At 44.5% G+C, this 23,106-nt stretch overlaps 1 protein-coding gene across 1 annotated transcript; it reads left to right on the forward strand.

Annotated features, from left to right (window-relative positions):
• Nucleotides 1-309: 309 nt before the first annotated feature.
• Nucleotides 310-15,220, forward strand: bend4 (BEN domain containing 4; the record flags this gene model as incomplete). The annotated part of the gene is made up of 7 exons (XM_080773446.1): nt 310-859; nt 7,419-7,759; nt 9,095-9,377; nt 9,790-9,881; nt 11,326-11,352; nt 12,549-12,789; nt 14,988-15,220. The coding sequence occupies 7 exons, from the start codon at nt 310-312 to the stop codon at nt 15,218-15,220; spliced, it is 1,767 nt and encodes a 588-aa protein (XP_080629572.1).
• Between the last annotated feature and the right edge of the window lie 7,886 nt (nt 15,221-23,106).

Genomic DNA, 23,106 nt, shown 5'->3' on the forward strand with positions numbered 1-23,106 from the left:
GGAGCAGGGGGTTTGTCAGTAAATAAGCCCACCCTTCCCCGGCCACTAGGCTATGGTGTGTGTATGAGCGAGAGACAGACCAAAGCCAGACGGCTCGGTGACGAAAATAGACAACCCCAGTCATCACTCACACACACACACACACACACACACACACACACACACACACACACCAGGCCTGCCTGTCTGTCAGTCAGTCACACACACACACACACACACACACACACACAAGGACGCGACAATAGCGACCATACAGGACGGGACCGACGGTGGGTGTGCGTTGTCTTTCTTGATGACACATTGGTCGCGATGGAGGGAGAGATGCAGCCCGCGGACGAAGGACCCTGCGCCCCGAAGATGTGCCGCCAGCAGCGGGGTCCCTACAGCACCCTCAAGCCCCTCCACAACAACAAGAGGTCCGCCGCCGCGGGCAAGTCGCGCTTTGACAGATCCACCGTGGTCGAGGTCCCTCTGTTCGGCGACGGCGGCGGACACCACTTCACCTACCACCCCGGGCAGGCGCATCTGTTCCAGCCGCATCACCATCACCACGCAGCGGCGGCGGCGGCGGCAGCATCGTCGACCCGGCAGAGCCAGCAGCATGAAACCGCCGCCACAACCAGCACAGCGACCATCAGCAGCAGTCAGCAGCATCAACACCGCTTCCCCTGTGAGAACAGGCCAAGTAGCAGCAGAGCGGCGACATCCAGCGTAGCAGCATCACTTGGCAGCCAGCAGCAGCAGAGACGGGCCAGCAGCAGCAGCCTCTCAGCAGGTAGCCATGACTCCAGATATGCGCCTGGAAGAGCCGCGCTCAGCAGCCACGAGTCCCCGGACTGCACGTACGGCATAAGCTCAGGTTGGTTTCCAAACTTTTTCTTTTTGAAATGTGTGTAAAGAAATGGTTGCTTGGAAAACTTAAAAAAAAAGAAGTGTGTGAAGTCTGTGTGATGACTGATGAGAGACTAGAGTAGCCTAGTATAGGGAACAGAGAGGGAGCCCACTTCAAGGTGTGTACTGTAGCCTAGGATGGTTTATAGACTAGGCTTAGGTTTATGGTTATCATCTCAAATATCATCATTTGGACTCCTACATTAATGTATAGGCCTTTTTGCCTTGATTTTGTGCCAGCTATAGGGAACCCCTAATTCCCCCTATACGATGTCGATTTGTGTGGTTGAACATTATTTCCAAGATTTGTTGGGGAAAAGCATATATTCAATGAAATCACATTGTGGTGCGATGTGGGCTTGTAGATCGGCTATTTTCAAATAACCAATGTAGACAAAGTGGTTAACTTCCGGGGACCCCTGTAACCCTCTCTCTAGGAATCTAATGACGTGTGATGATAAGAGCGCCCCTCACTTCACACAAGTGTGATTCCTAATATTCCAAAGGCCTGTGTTCAGCACACAAGAATGGTCGAGGGAAACATGACATTTATGCTGAGCATCTCCTTCGTTTTTTTTCCTCCTACATTAGCTAGCCTATTCTTTCCCATTTCCTTCTCTCTGCATCGATTGGTCCAATGTTGTATGAGAGCGAGGGCAGTCTCGATGGAAACTAGTGTTTATGTATGCTGAAATCCATAATTACATTGTGTGTGTGTGTGTGTGTGTGTGTGTGTGTGTGTGTGTGTGTGTGTGTGTGTGTGTGTGTGTGTGTGTGTGCGCGTATGTGTGTGTGTGTGTGTGTGTGTGTGTGTGTGTGTGTGTGTGTGTGTGTGTGTGTGTGTGTGTGCATATACTGCACGTGCCTCATTTTATTCCATATTGTTCATTTCATTTGCTTCTCAAATGAAAAAATGGATTCCTGAGAACAGGGCTGGGTCCACCATGGGAACCTACAGTACATTAAGAAGAAAACAATCAAATCTATTCCCAATACTACTACTGCTCCTCTAAATCAAACATTCTCATCTCTAAACAGATATTAATGCTGTGTTTATTGTCCTTTTGCGGGCCCGCAACCGTTCCATCTTCTACACATCCCAGGAATATATGTTTAGTGCGGTTAAATTGTGCTCGAGGGCCGCTATAGACTATATACATGTCAGTGAATACAAGATGAGATTTGGGGTGTCACGTCCACCAGTCCACCTGCAATGTGCCATGATGTGAATCATAAGCTCAGGTGTCCAAAACGGTTGCTTTTCAGCATTCAAATTCAAAAATGGCAAAAGCAGATCTACAAGCAGATCTACAGGCTGTGATGCAGATCTACAAGCTCGATCTACAAGCATGTACTGTAGATCTGCTACTTTTTATACTTTTGTGTGATGCTGTTGTATGATGATCAAGTAAGTGTTAATTTACAAGAAAACACAAAGTTACAATATTGGATACCTATACGTAAGAGCAGTGTCTACATATCTGAGCTCGTAGATCGCCTACCTTCAAAATATTTATTTTATACATTTTGAACTGAAAACATTCTGAACCATGAGTACTTTTACTTATCGTGCTTTAAGTATATTTTGATGCAGATACTTTTGTACTTTTACTCAAGTACATTTTGAATACGGGACTTCTACTTGTAACAAGACCCATTTTTTGCAGTTTTGGAAGTTCTGTTCTGGCGAGTCTGGACCTTGTTAATGCATGGTGGTGGCAGAAGTACAGCGTTGACAGACAATTAACCCCTTCCGCCAATCAGCGAAATAAAAAACACACCCGTGTGAAGTCAGGGGCGCTCTTATCATTATACATCATCATACATCATCTCATGAACAACTGAATTTATGTGATTGGTTAGCCGATTTGCTCGTCTACATTTGATGTACATTTTCCCTTCATTGTCAATGGCATTTAATGTTTGTGTTGGCACGAATTTACGTCATATTTGGCGGACATTTGATCTAATTTCTCCTTTCATTGTCAATGGCAAATATTGAGATGTGTGTGGACAGAAGCTGTATATAGGAGGGGCTAGCGCCCCTCAAAAAAGCTGATCATCTCCAGTCTCCAATCAGTGAACGACACTAGCCCGGAACACGGAACTTGATTGGGGCCAAAATCTGGACCCTGCTAATGCATGGTTGATTCATGGGGGGTAACATAACAAGTGATGTCATCTCCAGTCTCCAACGTATTATTGTTAATTTGGAAGAGTATGACATCACTCATCTCTATAAAAGATAACTTTTAAGTCCTAATGCAGTCATTGTAGTTATCATTGTATGTAAGTATCAAGTAGTACCAATTAGAAGACAGGCATTGCGTATAGCCTTTTGAGCGGCACTATAGCCACTCCTATGCACAGCTTTGTGTGTATGTCCGGAATGTATTGTCTGTTTAGCACGGAATGTGTTCAGCTGATTGGCTGAGCACGGAATGTGATGTATAATGATGTTATAATGATGTTATCATCATACATCATCATCATGATGAAAGGTGCCGCAACTTGCCGCTCACTTCACACAATTGTAGTTTCTTCTTCATTGTTTTATTACTTTTATGGCTCAAGTCGACCCCGTCTTCTCGCTGCTTTTAGCTATATATATTATTATTAATATTATGAGTGACACCCTCCTAGCCCTGGTCCAGACAATGTTAGCGAGTTCTCTCTAACGCCCTACCAGGCGCTCCCCTGCTGCACATGGAAAGAAAATTCCACTGCCGTGCGTGGACTCCCGAATTTAGTAAAAATAAACAAAACTACTTTGTTACTCACTCACCCGAAACAAAGGCTGTTTTGTGTTGTTGAAAGTATTCTCCAGGGTGGGAATCCTCTCGGGACCCCACCTTCTCTGAATAATATACGTTGTGGGGGCTTTTTGGGTTAAGGTTAGGTTTAATATAGTTTTACTGAGTTCAGGGTTAGGTTTCTGGTTGAAGGACTTGGAGGTGAAATGCTTAAGTGTGATTACCTTTGAGGGCATTAAAGGGTAAGACCACTTTTTTAGAGGTTTGGGTTGTTTTCTTACCTTATTATGGGCAAACTAGTCCATTCCATGAGTTATTTCGCTCTGTTGTGTTGTTTATTAGCAATTTAAGAAATAAAAATACCAGCCCATTGACTTCCATTGTAAAGGGGAAACAGCTCTCAAAGTCACTCTTTTAGCACATAAACCAACGGAAACAAAAGCTGATTCTGACAGGTTATCACATCAGGAAAACTGCAGTTTTATTTTCGTCTTTAGATTTATAAAGTTACTATTTTAGTCTGAGATATACTGAAGCAGTACTACGGCGTTCACAACTCTTGCGGGGACATCTTGCGAGGTTTCGTTTGTAAACAAGTCTCCACACTGTTTGAGATGCACCCAGCTGCAGCCTCAGAGCAGTCCCAGACACTTCTTCTAAAGTGTCTTCTAAAGTGTCTCCCTCAAACACGTGACAACTGACAAGTGGACATGATCAATCCATTAGTTTACGTCCCCGTCGTGGCTCAACGGCATTCCAATAATACGCTTCAGGAGTGGGTGTACAGTTTTGGACCCAATCAGATCTTTCTCCACAAATGCTAAAAGAGTGACGTTGAGAGCTGTTTCCCCGTTACAATGGAAGTCAATGAGCGACTTTTTTTAATGTCTTAAATTGCTAATAAACAACACTATGGAGCGAAATAACTCATGGAATGGACTAGTTTGCCCATAATAAGGTAAGAAAACAACCCAAACCTCTCAAAAAGTGATCTTACCCTTTAAGCATGTTTACTTACACCAAGTTAGGTTTAGGTATAGTTTTACTGAGGTAAGGGTCAGCTATTTAAAATGCTCATTTGTTAATTGTATGTTTTTTTTTTCCTTCAGTGTTCTATCTATGGCTTACTGTGCATATATTGGCTTTTTTCTTCTTCTTCTTTTTCTTATTGCTTGTCCCCTGTTATCACTGCTTGCAGCTGTGAGGGTTGTGCATGTTGGTGTGAAACTGTCTGTGGCTGTGTAGAAGACAGACAAACAGACAGACAGGCAGCATGTGAGGAGAGGATGTGCATGGTCACACAGAGTAGCATGTAGATCTGTTTATTAGTACCAAAGATGGTGCCACTTTCAACCTATAGCCTCACGAGCTATGCAGCTCATATGCTTTCAACCTACGTAAGTATAGGTGCTATAGAGCATTGCAGTCCCACCCCCTACCAGGGCCCAGGAAATGATTCCCCGTTCATTTTCCTCATAGACATTTCAAAAAGTATTTATTTAAAGACCTTTTACGCCTTGTACAAAGCCAACTCTTGTCGTGACAAATCATGATAACAAACAAAATTTATTGGGCCGAACAATTAGAAAGAAGAAAAAACGGCAGGTTTGTTGTTTTTCTTCTTTGTAATTATTTGTTTGGTCCAAAATATTGTGTTTGTTGTCGTGAGTTGTCACAACTCCAGTTGGCTTTGTCCGCGGCGTACCCGTCTTTAAATTAATACTTTTAAAAATGTCTATGGGAAAAATGCATTGGGAATCATTTCCTGGGCCTGGCGTCGTCATGAAAGGGGGCAGGACTGCGATGCTCTATAGGTCAGTGGTTCCCAAACATTTTCATGTCAAGGAACCCCCAATTTCACACTAATTAGCCTGCGGACCCCATTTGATGCCAGGGACCCCCATAAGAGAAGATCGAGATGGCTGTCGGGATCGGGAGTCGAACCCGCGGCACACTGCCAGACTGGATTACCAGCCACGGTGCCCAGACAGCTATGCCAGCCGCCCTAAGTGTCGGTTTAAAATAAATTGCTCAGCCCTGTGTAGTGTACTGTACAATCTTCTGTTACATACGTTTTGGTAAGCAAACAATACAAACCTGATCACAGCTCTTCTCCTCTGCTTGTCTCAAACAATTTGACATCTTTTTCATTTTCCAATGACCCAGCCACGAGTTCGGCGTGCAATAATGCAAATTGCATCTAAAAGCTGTCCCAAAGAGTTGTGATTAAAATAAATGGGGCTCATAAATGTGCCTCCGCCGAGCATGTTGTATTTAATGAAATTTTATGAGGCTCTCTGAGGCGCGCAGTGCCATGGAAGCGGGCCGAGAGGAGGAGGGGGATATCAGATACATCTCCACGGGTAAACAGAGACCGTGTGCATATTAATAAATGCGACACGCATCTGTGCCAGGCCGATAGACACGTCTCAGTGACTGGCAGAGCAGTGGGGGCTCTGTGTGTGTGTGTGTGTGTGTGTGTGTGTGTTGTGTGTGTGTGTGTGTGTGTGTGTGTGTGTGTGTGTGTGTGTTGTGTGTGTGTGTGTGTGTGTGTGTGTGCACGTACGAGTATACGCATACTTGCAAGGGCCAAATTGCCTTCTGCGTTTATTATTGCTGTCGGGCAGAAACCTCTTACCTCCATATTTTAACTTTTTATATAAATCAACACCCTACCCCAGGCTCCCAGTTACTGCCTGCACAGAGTACAAACACTGATGTTGACCTACAAAGCAATCAAATGTATGGCACGCCCATACCTTGAAAGCCTGATCCAACCCTACAAGCCCTTCCCTCACTCAGATCAGCGAACACAGGGAAGACGCCCCTTTCGGCTGTGGAGCGTATGTGCTCGAGGGAGGGCAAAAAAATCCCGAGATTCCTTACGAAGCCCCGCGGAAGCATGAGTGTGAAAAGATGCGCTGTGATTGGCCAGTTGTCACTTGAGTGGCAGCGTGACGTAGTGTCCCGTAGTGTCCCGTAGTGACTCTTCCTGTACCAGTGTAAATTCTTCCGCCCTCCCATCAACACACATGGCTCCAACCAACTGCAGCAGCCAATGAGGCATCTATTTTTTTAATATCTATGCTCCACACATCCCAGATTCTTCTCCCTTCTGGCTCTCCAAACTGTGGAATGAACTCCCCATTACAGTTAGAACTGCAGTCACTGGCCTGGGCCGCGCTGAGTGGTCCAGGCACCTATGTCGCGGGTTGAAGTCCCGAGCCTTTTCTGCATGTCTTCCCCCCGTCTCTCTTCCCCTTTCCTGTCAAATTACCGTACCCTATCAATAAAGGCAAAAAAGCCTAGAAAAAAAGAACTGCAGTCACTCCCAATCTTCTCAGACAGATGTTGACCCGGCAGGGCATCCTATAGTGCGTATACAGTTTCAATGTACAGATTAGATGTTCTGCTGTGCGTGCGTGCGTACGTGTGTGCGTGTGCGTGTGTGTGTGTGTGTGTGTGTGTGTGTGTGTGTGTGTGTGTGTGTGTGTGTGTGTGTGTGTACTAATAATCATTAGGGAGGGATGCCATTGAGAGGTGATTAGACCATGACAATCAGGGGAGGCTGTAGTCCTGGATAGCAGCTTAGTACTCTTCTCTTCTGAGACACTGAAACTCACCTGAGCGTCTCATTAGGCGAGGTGTTTAGCCATAAAAATTGCTTTTAGCAGGAAATGCCCAAAACATGCATTTAAGTAAAAAGAAAAAGAAAAACATATAAAAGAAAGAAAAACACCTAACACCCCACATCTTTCACACATTTTTCCGTAGAGAATCGTCTTATCTTGGACGCCTTTGCCCAGCAGTGCAGCCGCGTCCTCAGCCTCCTGAACAATGGCCGCCTCCTGGAGCCCCCCTCCTCCTCCCCGGCGGTCACCTCCAACATCAAGCAGGAGGGCGGCAGCCCGGGTCGGGGAGGCCAGGCCCTCCTCCAGGGGGGCCACGGCTCCTCCCTGGTGGTGGGGAAGCCCCCGGAGGAAAGCAGCTCCACCACCGAGCCTGACCAGGACGCCCAGCGGACTCAGTGGAACCAGCAGCAGACCTCGGCCTTCCTCCGCATCTTCACCGACTCCCTGCAGACCTACCTGCTGACGGGGCCTCAACAGCAGCAGGTATAGGGATTCTGGATCAATCAGTGGATAATGAGAGTTGAGACGGAGAACCATTTAAGTCCATCGTTTATGTCTCCTCCTTAAAAAGTCCCAACTGTCCTGAACCATGAATTATAAATGATGGCTTTATAAATGGTTCTTTGTCTCAACTTGAGGCAAGGTGATGGTTATGCTTTAAAGCCCAAACTCTTGGTCGGGACCCATTTGTGGGTCGCGGACACATTTGTGTCCTACATATTTTTAGTTTCCTACATTTGGTTTTTAATTATTATTATTTAAAAACATAAAAAAAAAAGATTCACCAAAAAGTTTTGCATGAATTAAAAATAGATTGAATTAATTTAATTCAGTAGTTTCATGAAGAAATAAAATAAAAATCTAAGAAATTTGAAAACAAATGTTTTAGAAGTCTTGGGGGAGAAGTACAATAGCACAGTGGTTCCCAAAGTGGGGTCCGGGGAACCCTAGGGGTCCTTGAGAGAGTTCCAGGGGGTCCCCAGCTAAATGATAATTAGGAACCAAATGGACCCTTATGGTTATGGGTCTGTAACTAAGAGTGTACATTCTCAGAGTTAAATGATTTTACAATATACATTGGGGTCCCAGAGATAGAAATGCTATTAAAAAGGGGGTCTGCATGTCAAACTGGGAGTCCTTGAAATTAAACGGCTTGTGAATCACTGCTAGAGCCGTAAAATCTTCTCTTATGGGAGGTCCCTGGCATATCTTTTCAAATGGGGGTCCGCGGGCTAATTAGTGTCAATTTGGGGGTCCTTGACATGATCAAGTTTGGGAACCACTGCAGTAGCACTCAGGCCGGTGGAACGGTAGTTCTGCCAAAGAGCACAGGTCTCAAACCATACTTCTACTAGCTGCTACAAGTACAAGCAGTACCAAAACAATAGCTATCAGGCCTAGTGGAGACATCTAGGCTCTTGCATATATGGCAAAATATAAACGTTAGATATAAGCAACCACAATAACAATGTAGTATAATGAACAATTGTTCTGCATACAGACATTTTGGGCGATATCCGATCACTGAGTAATTGCAGTGCATTAACCTTAGCACAACCCACATGAACTGAAGCCGTGGCCACACCTATTGTTGTATGATGGTTAAGAGGGAGAGGTTAGGGAAGGGGATGATAATTTAGTGTGTCACTAAAGTTGTGTATTTCGTTTTGGGACTTTTGACTCAAAAAGTTTGAATATGGAGATAAGAGTTTTCTGCCCAACAGCAACAATATATTATTCAGTATATTGCATATTTATTTAGGTCGATATATTGCCGATACAATGACCATGACAATCATGCCCCAACCCCCCTTGCAGCAGGCGCACCTGGCCGTCGCAGGGGGCCTGAAGGACGAGCGGTGCCCACCGGCCGAGCCCAGGTCTGGGGTCTCCCCAGAGGGCCCCACCCTGGGGGGAGGAGGAGGAGGCTGGAGCTCGCCGACTCCGTCCGAGTCCTACGGCCACCCGTCGTCTACGCTGCCCGAGGAGGACGAGGAGGAGGAGGAGAGCTGCTGCCCGCGCTGCCTGGAGCTGGAGCAGGAGGTGCTGTCCCTGCAGCAGGAGAACGAGGAGCTCCGCAACAAGCTGGACACCGTGCCGGGTACGAGAGCGCTGTCGAGTCCGAGTCAAAACCGAGTGTGGGAGGGGGTCCAGACCGTGCTATTCCATTCAGGACCTGAATGGAATATCGGTGATATCCTTTTAGACGAGGGGCCCTATCTTCGTCAGTGCCTAACCCATATCCCTAAACTTCTTTGCCTTTTTTACTATTTTGAAAAACACTTTTGGATAGTTCAAAGTTCAAACAGCCAATCTACAATCTACATCTGTTGATGTAGATTGGCTAGTTGAACAATAGTAAAAAAGGCAAAGAAGTTTAGGGATAAGGGTTTAGGCACTGACGAAAATAGGGCCCTAAGTGCTTGACTGTACTCTTTACTGTTTACATTTCTGACTAATTTAAAGTATTCAATCAATCGATCAATATTAACCTGGTGTTTTTCTTCTTGCAGTGCCCTGTCAAAATGTGCTGGACTACTTCAAGACTGTTCTCCAGTTCCATAACCAGCTGGTTCAGCCCATGCCAGAGGAGCAGCTTGTTGAAGTGAGGTTAACACTATGTTGCCGGGGAATTCTTCAAAATATTTCCAATACGTTTACTTCTACTCCACTACATCTAAGGCCTCACTCACACCTTTCGATCTAGCATACAACATTGATGCATGCTAGATGTAAGCAAGATGTAAGTGTCATGGCCTCCCCAATGCATTTCCAATGGAAGTCACATGGTTTGATACAACATTTTGGACTACAAGCTGTTGTATGGCTTTCGGCTGCGTTTCGACTGCCCCCCTCCCCCTCATACAACACAAATGTTGTGTCAAACCATGTGACTCCAATTGGAAATGCATTTGGGCAAGATGTATCACACCCTTTGTATACAACAAGCATACATCAGTCTGGGAGCGATAAAACGTGCCTAATAGTTTTCTAATTTTCAATGAGACCTGCGTTTTTGCTCGGAGAAGTCGTGGTGCGACAACGCAAGCGTATTTACGCGAGCGCGGTCCTGTGATTTTGTTGCGTGTGTGCTCGTTTCGTGCGCACGCCCGCGACTCACCAGACCTGGATTCGGTTTAGCTTTTCTTTTTACGCTTACGTTGTCTGCGCCCCTCTGGAGCAGACCTGCAGCAGACCTGTCGTTGATCCAGGCAACAACGTGTGCGTTCCTCGCTCCTCGTTTGCAAGGCCCTTTAGGGGTTTCCATATAAAGATGTTGGCAGTAGAATGGATCAACCCATGTTGGTTCATGCAGTAGCTGCATCTGCATGCAAACACAACTATGTATAGTAAAGTGGTTAAAATGATTGTGATGATATATTAACACATTTCGCTGGGGACCCCTAATGATTTACCTAAAGTGCCAATGATTTACTGCAGACCATCTGTCATAGCTCACACATGCACGTAGAATTATAACACATTCAATCCCATATAGATTTGTTGTATATATTTATTATTCACATACAGTATATCTCTGCTATCGGGCAGAAACCAACTATGTCCAAAATAAATTTGTAAATTGAAAAATAAATGTTTTTAAAACAACAATACTGCCTCATCAAAGTTGGTATGATGACTTTATACATTGTTAGATGTGTCCTTATCATCACTTTACCCAGCTCCAATGGCGTTTGTGCCTTTATTGATAGTTACAGTGAAGACGGACAGGAAAGAGGGAGGGAGAGAGGGGGAGAGACATACAGCAAAGGTTGTCATGAATGGGTCAGGCCAGAGCCCATATGTGGCATGCGCCTGCAAAACTATAGGCCAGCGGGCGCCCCGGTTTGGAGGGTTTTGACCATTCATGTGGAGATAGTTGTTATTATGTCTATCAGTATCAGTCAAAGTCAGACGAAAAACAAAAATAAATAAAACTATGTTGGAGTTGAACGACAGTTTGATGATCCAATGGACTTAGGAGGTTTAGTCAGAAGCGTATAGATCTAAATAAACCTCTCTCTCTCTCTCTCTCTCTCTCTCTCCAGGAAGAAGAACAACAAACAGTCTTTGAGGTCAGTAATGTTTTCACAATGGTGTTTACATTGAAGCCTGCAATGGGCTGACACACACACATATTACTCCAGTTTCAGTTTCATACTGCATTCATGCATTTTGATGATTAATGAGATATAATATGTGCCAGTCACAGACTTTGGTTTTGACATTGGGAAAATAAGTAGCTATGTATTCCAGTGTGTACTTTACTGTCCATGTGTCTCAAAACCTCTCTGTCGGGTGGAAACCTCAACATGTCCAAAACTGTTGCTTTTCAGGATTCAAAAATAGCAGATCGACAAGCTCAAAATGTGTGGATACGTTATAGGTTTCTGTAACCTGACGCTGCCAGATCCAAGAAGCTTGCTACACAAATTTGTTTCACAGCTTATTGGGATCTGGGATCGCGGAAGCAAATTCGATGACGGGGCTGTTCCTTTTTTTCAAGATACTTGGTAGATGATTGGATGGGACCATCTGTCTATCACCATGTGGGCGTGCAAACACAACCAATCATATTGACGTGTCTATATAGCTTCACATCCGGTTTCGCACATATCCCGCCCTTAGCTCACGCTGATTGGTTCGGTACGGAACGGATTGGTGTTAGCTGAACTCCCTGAGAAATCCCAGATGGAAGCTGTGTTGGGGAACATGCCCAATACCGCCCCCATCTGGCAGCGTCAGGTTAAGGTTTCTGCCCTACAGCAACGAAAAGTGTCTTTGTGAGCAGAGTATAGTGGAGGCAGGGTGGCATGTTGAAAGTGTCCCCATGTCTCAGTCTGTATGAATGAAAGATCTTTGTTGTTTTTGTTTGGGAACCTGGGGCGTATTTTACGAAACTTGTATTAACTAATCCAGGATTTATTCCGTTCCACTAAAGCCAAGCGGGCGGATTTGGCGAGCCAGAATCATCAAGCCTGGCTAAATACAAAGCCTGGCCCTTTCTCACTAGACCCATTCGGTGGAACACAGATGCTTCTTCTTCGTGGGGTATTATGGCAGTTGGCATCCTTAATAGTTGCATTATTGCCCCCCTGGACCCCCAAAATGTATTTGGCTGTGGACCCTCATCTCAGCACAAACTTTCACGATTGTTCGCACTATGAGCTTGTAGATCTGCTGTTTTTGAATAGCTACATAATATAAAATGTGGTTAAAGTGGTTAAAACGACGAACAACTCCTGTTCCTCTTTGTGTTTTCCTCTTCCAGGGCAGCAAACAGCTCCTGGGGAACTATCCGCTCTTCATCTCCAACAAGCAATGGGATGAGGCGGTGAACTCTTCCAAAAAGGACGGCCGCCGGCTGCTGCGCTACCTGATCCGCTTCGTGTTCACCACGGACGAGCTCAAGTACTCGTGTGGCCTGGGCAAGAGGAAGCGCTCGGTCCACTCCGGAGAGCCCGGCGTGGAGAGACGACCGCTCAACCCCGTCAAAGTCAGCTGCCTCAGAGGTATACGACAACACCGGCCGAAAATAATAATAGCAAAAGTTGTTCCACTGTCAATCAAAGCACTCAATAACAGATGACTAACTACTGGGGGGGAATGGGGAAGACCTTATGATGAAGAGTGCAATACTGTAATACTTGAACCTCTTGATATATTTGCACAGTGTGGGTAGGATAATTATTTTTGTACTATGAACTGTATTTTTTGTACTATGAACTGTGTGTATGTATGTATGTATGTACGTACAGTATGTATGTACAGTATGTATGAATGTATCTATGTATGTATGTCATGTATAACGCTGTCTCTTGGTGCCCAAGACAAATTTCTCCTTGGAGACAATAAAGGCTAATTTTATTGAATTGAATTGAAAAATAAATACATGCTATGTCATATCTGAAAGGGTTTGATGCTAAAAGAAGTTCAAATGTGGTGGAAATGGGTACTATAATTAGGGCTGCAACAGTTACAGATGTAGTGCCGTGATTTTTTTGATCATCAGGTATCACAGGGTATTGTTATGATATAAGGAGGAAGATTTATTTCAAAAAATTGTATGGTATTTGTTAAAATGTCGTTTTTATGTGGACAGTGGACACGCCCACAGCGCTAGTCGCTAACCCATGTTAGCAACCATATTTACGATATGAAAACCACGGGTTAGTTTTAACCTGCCATGGGTTAGTTGTAACCTGCCACGCATGTTGGGGGCCACAGGTGAGTTTTAACCTGCAGCACGGGGTTAGTTGAAACCCGGCAGTGCATGTCGGGAGACACAGTCTTGTCGAACTAATGCCTGTCGGACTGTTAGTATGTCTCCTAAACCTAACCTCACAGGAAACCACGGGTTAGTTGTAACCTGCCACGCATGTCTGGAGCCACGGGTGAGTTTTAACCTGCAGCACAGGGTTAGTTGTAACCGGCAGCACATGTTGGGAGCGACGGTGTTGTCGAACTAATGCCTGTCGGACTATTAGTATGTCTAACCAACATATGCACCCCCCAAAGAAGGCGCCACTCACTTCATACGAGTGTGATTATTTGTACCTATATTCAGCTATTAGTGTAGATTTCCGTCTTACACAAACTTTAAATTCCATTTGACAATGAATGGAGAATTTTACTTCATAGTGTCTGAGCAATTGGCTTAAGACTCATTCATAGTCTGGATTTTCGGTGGTGAGGTGACCACCGCTCCGGTGGTGAGCTGACCACCGGAGCTGAAATAATGTTGAGCGGTGGTGAGTAAAAACAGAGAGAAGGGCTGGGGCAGTGGCGGTGGTTTGCTCTTCACCGCGGCTCAGTGACGTCATGTTGTAGTTCGGTGGTCACCTCACCACCGAAAATCCAGACTATGAATGAGCCTTTAGTGTCTATGTTTGTCCTACACAAACATTAAATTCCCATTGACAATGAATGGAGAAATTACGTCATAGTGTCTGAGCAAATCGGCATAGTGGGCTCTATTTTCGTCCAACTAGCCGTCTAACTGCTAATACAACGCTATTTTAACTATTCAAAAAATTTAAGTTTAGGTATAAGGGGTTTAGCATGGAAGAAAAAAGAGCCCAACAGTGTCTATTTTACGTCATGATGATGCACAATGATAAGACCGCCCCTCATTGTTCTATTCCTCCAGAGTTCATCCGGATGCACTGTGTTCTATTCCTCCAGAGTTCATCCGGATGCACTGTGTTCTATTCCTCCAGAGTTCATCCGGATGCACTGTGTTCTATTCCTCCAGAGTTCATCCGGATGCACTGTGTTCTATTCCTCCAGAGTTCATCCGGATGCACTGTGTTCTATTCCTCCAGAGTTCATCCGGATGCACTGTGTTCTATTCCTCCAGAGTTCATCCGGATGCACTGTGTTCTATTCCTCCAGAGTTCATCCGGATGCACTGTGTTCTATTCCTCCAGAGTTCATCCGGATGCACTGTGTTCTATTCCTCCAGAGTTCATCCGGATGCACTGTGTTCCATTTCCTCCAGAGTTCATCCGGATGCACTGTGTTCTATTCCTCCAGAGTTCATCCGGATGCACTGTGTTCTATTCCTCCAGAGTTCATCCGGATGCACTGTGTTCTATTCCTCCAGAGTTCATCCGGATGCACTGTGTTCTATTCCTCCAGAGTTCATCCGGATGCACTGTGTTCTATTCCTCCAGAGTTCATCCGGATGCACTGTGTTCTATTCCTCCAGAGTTCATCCGGATGCACTGTGCCTCCAACCCAGACTGGTGGATGCCGAGCGAGGAGCAGATCAACAAGGTGTTCAGCGACGCGGTGGGGCACGCGCGCCAGGGCCGCGCCGTGGGCACCTTCCTGGGCAGCAGCGGCAGCAGCACCAGCAGCCTCTACATGGAGGCCTTCGACGGCCACCTCTCCCAAGACGAACTGTACCTGAAAGGATGCCAAAACGGCCAGGCGGACTGAGGGTGGTGAACCCCCCCCCCCTCCCCGTCCCCGTCCCCACCTCCCAGGGTTGTGCATGTGTTTGGGCCGACGTACTAACAGTACTACAGTCATGAGTCCGACACCCTACCCAAAACCAAACCCTAAACCTATAACCTCACAGGAAGCCACAGGTTAGTTTTAACCTGCCATGGGTTCGTTTTAACCTGCCACACAAGGCGGGAGCCGCTGGTTAGTTTTAACCCGCCACAGGTTAGCTTTGACCTGCCACGCATGTCGGGAGGCACGGGTTTGTTTTAACCTGCCAAGGGTTTGTTTTAACCTGCCACACATCGGGAGCCACATGTTCGTTTTAATCCGCCACGGGTTAGCTGTAACCGGCCACGCATGTCGGGAGCGACGGCGTTGTAGGACTAATGCCTGTCGGACTGTTAGCATGTCTAACAAACGTATGCACCCCCCTCCCAGGGGTCCTTGAGGGGGTTCCAGGGGGTTGTCTAACAAACGTATGCACCCCCCTCCCAGGGGTCCTTCAGGGGGTTCCAGGGGGTTGTCTAACAAACGTATGCACCCCCCTCCCAGGGGTCCTTGAGGGGGTTCCAGGGGGTTGTCTAACAAACGTATGCACCCCCCTCCCAGGGGTCCTTGAGGGGGTTCCAGGGGGTTGTCTAACAAACGTATGCACCCCCCTCCCAGGGGTCCTTGAGGGGGTTCCAGTGGGTACTCAGACGAAATGATTGATAGTATAAGGAACCGAATGGACCCCTTGCCGGTCTGTAAAGGGTCATTCACACCAAGCACTATAACGATGATTATGTGAGCGTCCGCACCGATCAGCGATAACTGTCAACTGTAAACAGTCCAGCTGTGTCGGAGCACGAGTGGACGAGGAGAGGCCTGGCCCCATTTCCACCGCAGGGTTGAACACGTTCCGTTCTTTTGAGCCAGTACCAGAGAGTTTACACTGAAAATTAATAGGTTCAGAACCCTAAAAGTTGGTTCAAAACTGGAACCAAAAAATACTTTTTTACTGTTTTTTTCATGCCCTGAATGAACTGGGAACCAAAGTGGGTGTGTCACTATTCTACAGGTTGGAAGATGCAGATATGATACAGTATGTATATGATGGCAAATGCAAGAGAAAAATCATCATTTTAAAAGAAAAGAAAAGGGAAACTGTAACTGGCCTGCTATTGGCAATAATTGAATATGTTCTATGCTCACACACCATTTTGGAACTTGGGCTCCTTCCCTACTTCCGTGTTACAGATGATACTAATTAAGGCTCTGTTCCATTCTGGTCAAACAGAGTCAAGGTGCTGCTATTGTGCATGTTGGCTCACTGGAAACACTCTGCTACACCAGTGGGTCTCAAAGTGTCTTTGAGTGGGTTCCAAATGACCCTGTACAGGTCTGTAACTCTGAGAGTGTACAAATGGAACCATTACTGGGGACTCCTGCTCCCCAACTGGGCATAGCCATAGTTATCACTGTAGTTACCGTGCTTGATGTGAACAACTCTTCATTCTGAGAGTGTATGAATGTATTGAACCAACATTTGGTTCCATTCACCCACTCTCAGAGGGCTATAGGCCAGGGTCCATGGCCTATAATGCAATAGCAAGCTGGGTGTCCTTGAAATTAAAATGTTTGAGAACCATTAACATACAGTGCAAAGAAGCACCCCCACCCCCCAAAAAACACTGACCGTCTCCTGTCCCTGCACAGGCAGAGTAAAACATTCCATTGGAAGTAGACCAACAGAACTGTTGTAATCCCCTTTTCAAACAGGTTTCGTTGCGTTTTTTTATTTTGTTTTACCAGCATGGATTTGGTTGATCGAAAAGAAGAACCTAAAGGCAGACAGACTCACACATGAACCTGTGTCCCGCTTGCACACGCACGCACGCACTCAACACACACACAGACACACACATGAACGTGTGTCGTGCTTGCACACGCACGCACACACTCAACACACACAGACACACACATGCGTGTCTGAATAGCATTTGTCTACACTACTACGCATAGTCTACTTTAATAACTAACATTACAGTGTCTTGCTATGTTTATATATTTTTATTACATATAGCCTAATTTCTCTATTTCCTAGAGATGTATTTTCTATTTTACAAATCATTCCAAGACAGCATGTTCATTCTTACAACAGAACAGATATTAAAGTATAATTTCAAAGACACTATACCAGTGGCCAGAGCTTGTGAGCAGAGCGGCGGTGAATGCCACTCCTCTCTCCAGGGGTCTGTTGTCAGCACCGTTGGTAGAGTAGCCTTTGCACCACGGGTTTGATCCCGGGCACCACCAACTCAGTATTTAGTCATTTGCGCACCCTCTTGAAAACGAGATGGTTCATCTCACGGGGTTTACTCCTAATAAAGACATTTAAGACAGTGAATATTTACTTACTGGCGTCCTAGAGTGCATAATTTGCAGTATTTCTGAACAGTCATTAGTCATTAGAGTGGATAGGGCAAAGAATCCACAACCGTCACATTTTGCAATGACACTTCATCCGACCGTCATTGTTGTCATGTAACCTGAAGACGCAAACCATTAGTCAGTCAGTGCTTGGAATATTCGATCGGCAATGATCTGCGCATTCGTCCGAATGACCAAGAAAGAGTGACGCGCGGCCCAGGTCCATTCAGCTCTCGGAGCGTATATCCAAATGCACAAAGTGGTGTACTGTAAATGGGGTGGCACCTTGCCTGGCACCTCAACGGGCATCGCATTCAAGGGGGTGGCCTGTGCCACCTGAGGCCACCCCCTGTAACCGCCTCTGCCTAAAGGGCTCGTCCACAGTCTCACACACCAGTGTCGTTCTAGTTGTGTGTGGACTCTGCCATCCACTTCAGTGCACGCTTTCCCCACAATAAAAGAAAGCAGAAAACTCCCAAGCACAGAGCCCTGAGGGACTCCAGTCAACCATATGGAGTTTTAAAGGAGAATTCCGGATTAACCTTAATCTGATTATATCCAATAACGAGTGGTACAGGTGAAAAAAATCCTAGAGCACACGGCTCTAGGAGCACACTGCTCTAGGAGCACACTGCTCTAGGAGCACACTGCTCCTAGGAGCACCCTGCTCTAGGAGCACACTGCTCTAAGGAGCACCCTGCTCTAGGAGCGCACTGCTCTAGGAGCGCACTGCTCTAGGAGCGCACTGCTCTAGGAGCGCCCTGCTCTAGGAGCGCCCTGCTCTAGGAGCGCACTGCTCTAGGAGCGCACTGCTCTAGGAGCGCACTGCTCTAGGAGCACACTGCTCTAGGACACTGCTCTAGGACACTGCTCTAGGAGCACACTGCTCTAGGAGTGCGTAACGGTCATACGCTTAATAGCTTATTTTGATCGCTCAAAAATAACACTAAATAAATAAATAAACTATAGTCATGCTTAGTGTCCCAGAAGAAGGGTGAAATCAGCCGTCAAGGGCTTGAACTATCCCATTGGCCAGTCTCTCATTGGCTTAGAGGCCAGCCAATCATGAAAATCTCGCCACTACATCGCTACTAGACCACTTGACTAGACTAGAAAGTCTGATCACTGATCAGCTCTGCAAGCTGATAATAATCTACACATCTGTCTGACCGAATACTGACTGCACAGTGTTTGGTCCCAAAGGGGCTTCTAATTCTTTCGAACGAGCCTATGACCCAGCCAGCGCGCATGCTCTGAGCTCCGCTGCATTCTGGATGGATTTTTTTCACCTGCCTCTTCCACTGGTTGTTGGGTATAATAATAGTATCAGATTGGTGGAAGAAGAGCGCTGGTCCGGAATTACGAGACTCTCTTCAGATTTCACATTGTAAAAATGAGTCTTCCATTTGTGCTATACCCTTTTCAGTGGTTTGGTCTTAATAGTATTAATAGGAATATCAGCGCCCATATTAAGGGGCCAACCTAACCTCATTGAGACAAGACTGTTTTGTGTTCAATTCCACGTTAGGAAAGAGGTAAAAAAGAAAAGTATTCAATGTATGAGCTATACTCCTATTTGAATGTTGCCCAATTCAAAGTCAAGCTTCTGAGAAAACGTCCATGAAAGGTTTGGATAGGATGTCCTGTGTTCAACCACTGCCATTATGGAAAGTGACTGTGTCCATACAATTACATATCGTTGGCTAAGCATCATTAACGAGTGCCTCAGAGAATGATTTTATAACGAGTTTCTTTATAGTTAAAAAAAATAACTGTAAAACTAAACTTATTTCTGCGAAAGAAATTAAAACAAAGTCCTTTGTGTTAAATTAACTGAGTTTACCGGAATGTGATACTGTACATGTCTTTCAATGATCAATGAAAGTGCACCTCTCAGTTTGCCAAATGTATACAAAAACGTTGACACTTGGAATGGATGATGTAATTCTCTGTTTCTTTCAGAATTTGTGTCCATCCTACATTAGCCTGGGCAGCATTCCTTTTCGGGTTTATGATCCAGTCGGGTGCGAATGATATCGCTACGCCATGTTGTAGGCTATGAGAGCTTTTATTGTTATTCTTCCGGTTTGAGGGGAAGGAAGTTCAAGATGATGGTTCCTGCCTGATAACTACAAAACAATGACTACAACATGACGTAACGATATCATCCGCTCCAGACCGGTTCCCACGGCAACAGACCAGGCTTTCCTCCGAGGTGGAAAGCCTGGTGACGCGAGGTTAATCCTATACGTGACGTCCCTGTCGGGTGGAAACGTTGAATGTCCAAAACTGTTACTTTTCCGGGTAATAGAAAAGAGAACCAAGTGTTCCAGTGGATCCAATGTACTTATTAATTAATCACAAGCTCTTGTTAATACTTTTCATTGGTTCAATATTTAGCACACGCGTGCGCAGCCGCACACACACACACACACACACACACACACACGCACGCACACACACACATACACACACACACACACACACACACACACACACACACACACACACACTTAACCGCTTTCACTTTCCTTGCAATACAATACAATGCAACGCGTAATGTGAGCTCGTATATCGGCTGTCTCCGCTACTTTATACACTATACCACGAATTGACTATAAGGTATTAATTTATGAAACAACATACAAAGTTGAAATATGGACATGCAAGGTTCCTGTCCAACAGCGACAATGATTTTCTTAACCACTGCTCTTCAACACAATTTACAATTCAGGCATTTACTGTAGAATATGCTCTTAATTCAGAGCAATTTTCAGTAAGCAAGTTAAACACAAGGTAATACATCAGATGCATAGTTCATCTAGGATTATAGGTAAACCAGTCTAAAACAGTATAATACCAAATTAAACAGATTAACTTGTCATCTGTCTACATAACATGCTATTTAACCTTTGCATAAACCTGCAAGGTTGTCTTGTCAAGGCTAGGGAAAGTGAGTACACAAGCCTGGCATGCCCGTATGGTGTGTGGCCGTCATTACATCAACCTAAATCAGGGCTGGGCGATATGACTTCAGATCAACATCATGCACAATTGTGAAATTAGCAAATTTACACATTTTTTTGATATTTTGCTTGCCACCGTTGTACAACAAAATGTAACAGCGTTATGTGTTTAATCAGACTAATCCGGTTTAATTGATTTGAATGAATCTATTAGAATTTATAAGAAATAGAAAGAAAAAATGCTTCTCGATTATTTGATCAGGATAAGTGAGATTATCGGTTCTAAATATCGGTGTCAACAATTGCCCATGCCTATAACCTGAGTACCTGACAGTGTCTAACCTGATAGTGTCCCTTTAAGTACGTCTGAAATGCAAAATCCAAAACTCAAAAATATCAACTCCAAAAACAAATATATAGATACCGAAGCGTTGTGGTTATAGCCCTTCTGTGTGCTTCTTTGTCTCATTTTGGCTTAATCCAAAGCAGAACTACAACGTGAACTGAGACTTAAAAAAAAAAATCATTACAGTATGTTTTTGTTTTTTGCTTTATTAAGACTCGAGTAACAAAACTCTTTTTATTTTTTATTTACGTGTGAATGTAGATTTATTACATGACCGTGTTTAGTTACAATGATACAATGAAAAAAAGAATAGGTGACTGTGCTGTGTAAATGTGTAATATAAAGTACAATATTGTGTGAGGTGTCTTGAAATGCCACTTTTCTCTTTAAGGCCAAGTAGGAAAAAAAAGTGCCACAGACACCTTGCTATAGGTTCTGTTGTTCTTGTGCTGTCCTGATATGAGCATTTATTTCCCTGTGATTTCTCTGCATTTTGATGGCATATGCATATTTATGCTGACTGTGTTTAACACTGTGAAAATGTCAAGATGATTTTTTACAAAACAAAAAATAAATGGAATAGTTTCTGTTGTTGGTTTTTATTTATTATGAATAAAACAAGCCTTTGTGCTGAAAACAATAACGAAAAAACGAGTGGTTCCTCATGTAAGGCAGAGCCCTGGTTCATATAGGGGGGTAGCAAAGCTTTGATGTACAGTAGCTGGGAGCCAATCCCTGTCGGGCTTTTGTAATGTTTGTAAACAAATAGTACAATCCCTTGACCTTCAATGGAGCTGTTCAGTACTGCCACACTCCCACTAGATGTCGCTGTGATTCCAAGATACTGAATAAATACTGCTTTGTAGGTGGAGCTCAGCTCATTTATCTCCTAAAGTGTTAACTATATTTGGCATATCTATTCGTTTCACGTGGATATCATTAAAGAATAGTCTCACACACAGGCCCTGTCCTCTTGAGAGAGGCAACATTGTTTCTAAAGCAAGCATGCCACTGCCATGCCAGTATCCTGACCTGAGCATATATACCCAATTGGCCAATTCTGAACAGCATTCAGATGAAAATAGCAGAGCTACAAATTCACAAGATCAACAAGTGAGATTGTAGGCCTAATGGAAAACAAACATACAAATATATGACAGCTCTAATTTGAGAATATGCAAAGTTATCAGCAGCTATAGTATAGCTTAAGTATCAATTAGCCTAATCATTAATGAATAATCAATTTGGTATGATGACCAATTGGATTTATTAGCCTATAGCCTATAACGTGCAGCATCTATTGTATATTGTGCAAGTCATTATGAAGAGGCTGCAGCCCATACATCATGGTGACCATAAACAGTTCAACAAGCACTATAGTATTGGTGAGAGGATGATGATGACTATCTGAAATATTGATAGTATACAGAAAATACATAATGTGAAATATTACACATATCCTATGCCAGTGGTTCTCATACATTTTCAAATCATGTTGATATATATTTGGCCGCGGACCCCCATCTGAAAATGTTTTGTGCCAGGGACCCCCAGAAGATTTGTATATTAGAAACTTCAAAATGATTAAAAATGTTCCACACTTTCAATATTGTTGTTATTGTTATTGTTATTATTAGTATTATTACTACCCATATATTATTATTATTATTATTATTATTATTATTATTATTATTATTATTATTATTATTATTATTATTATTATTATTATTATTATTATTATTATAGCTTTATTAGCCTAAACAACACGTGGGTCTCAATCTCAGGTCCAGGGACACTGCAGGGTCAGAATTCAGAGTAGACCCCAGAGTGTATGGACTATGGAACCTTCAACCAAATGGACCTCTTCTGGGGGCGGGGGGTCCCCTATAGTTATAATACAGATTTTTTTTTGCCCTAACATGAATCTTCTCTTCTGGGGGTCCCTGGCACTAAACCTTATTGGCTATATAAATCATGTAAATTTGGGTCCATTTGGAAACGATTAAGAACCACTGAACCACATTATATACCAAGCTTACATGCAGCGGGGTTCGGATGGATGGGGTGTTTCTCTTTAATTCCGCAGCATCTGTCATACTGTATGCGGCCCTCCGTGTTCGTTCACTTCGGAGGGCGGGCCGTGCCGTGCCGTG

This window comes from Protomyctophum bolini, assembly GCF_963924005.1.
Source record: "Protomyctophum bolini genome assembly, chromosome: 10".
In the NCBI taxonomy this organism is placed as follows: domain Eukaryota; kingdom Metazoa; phylum Chordata; class Actinopteri; order Myctophiformes; family Myctophidae; genus Protomyctophum; species Protomyctophum bolini.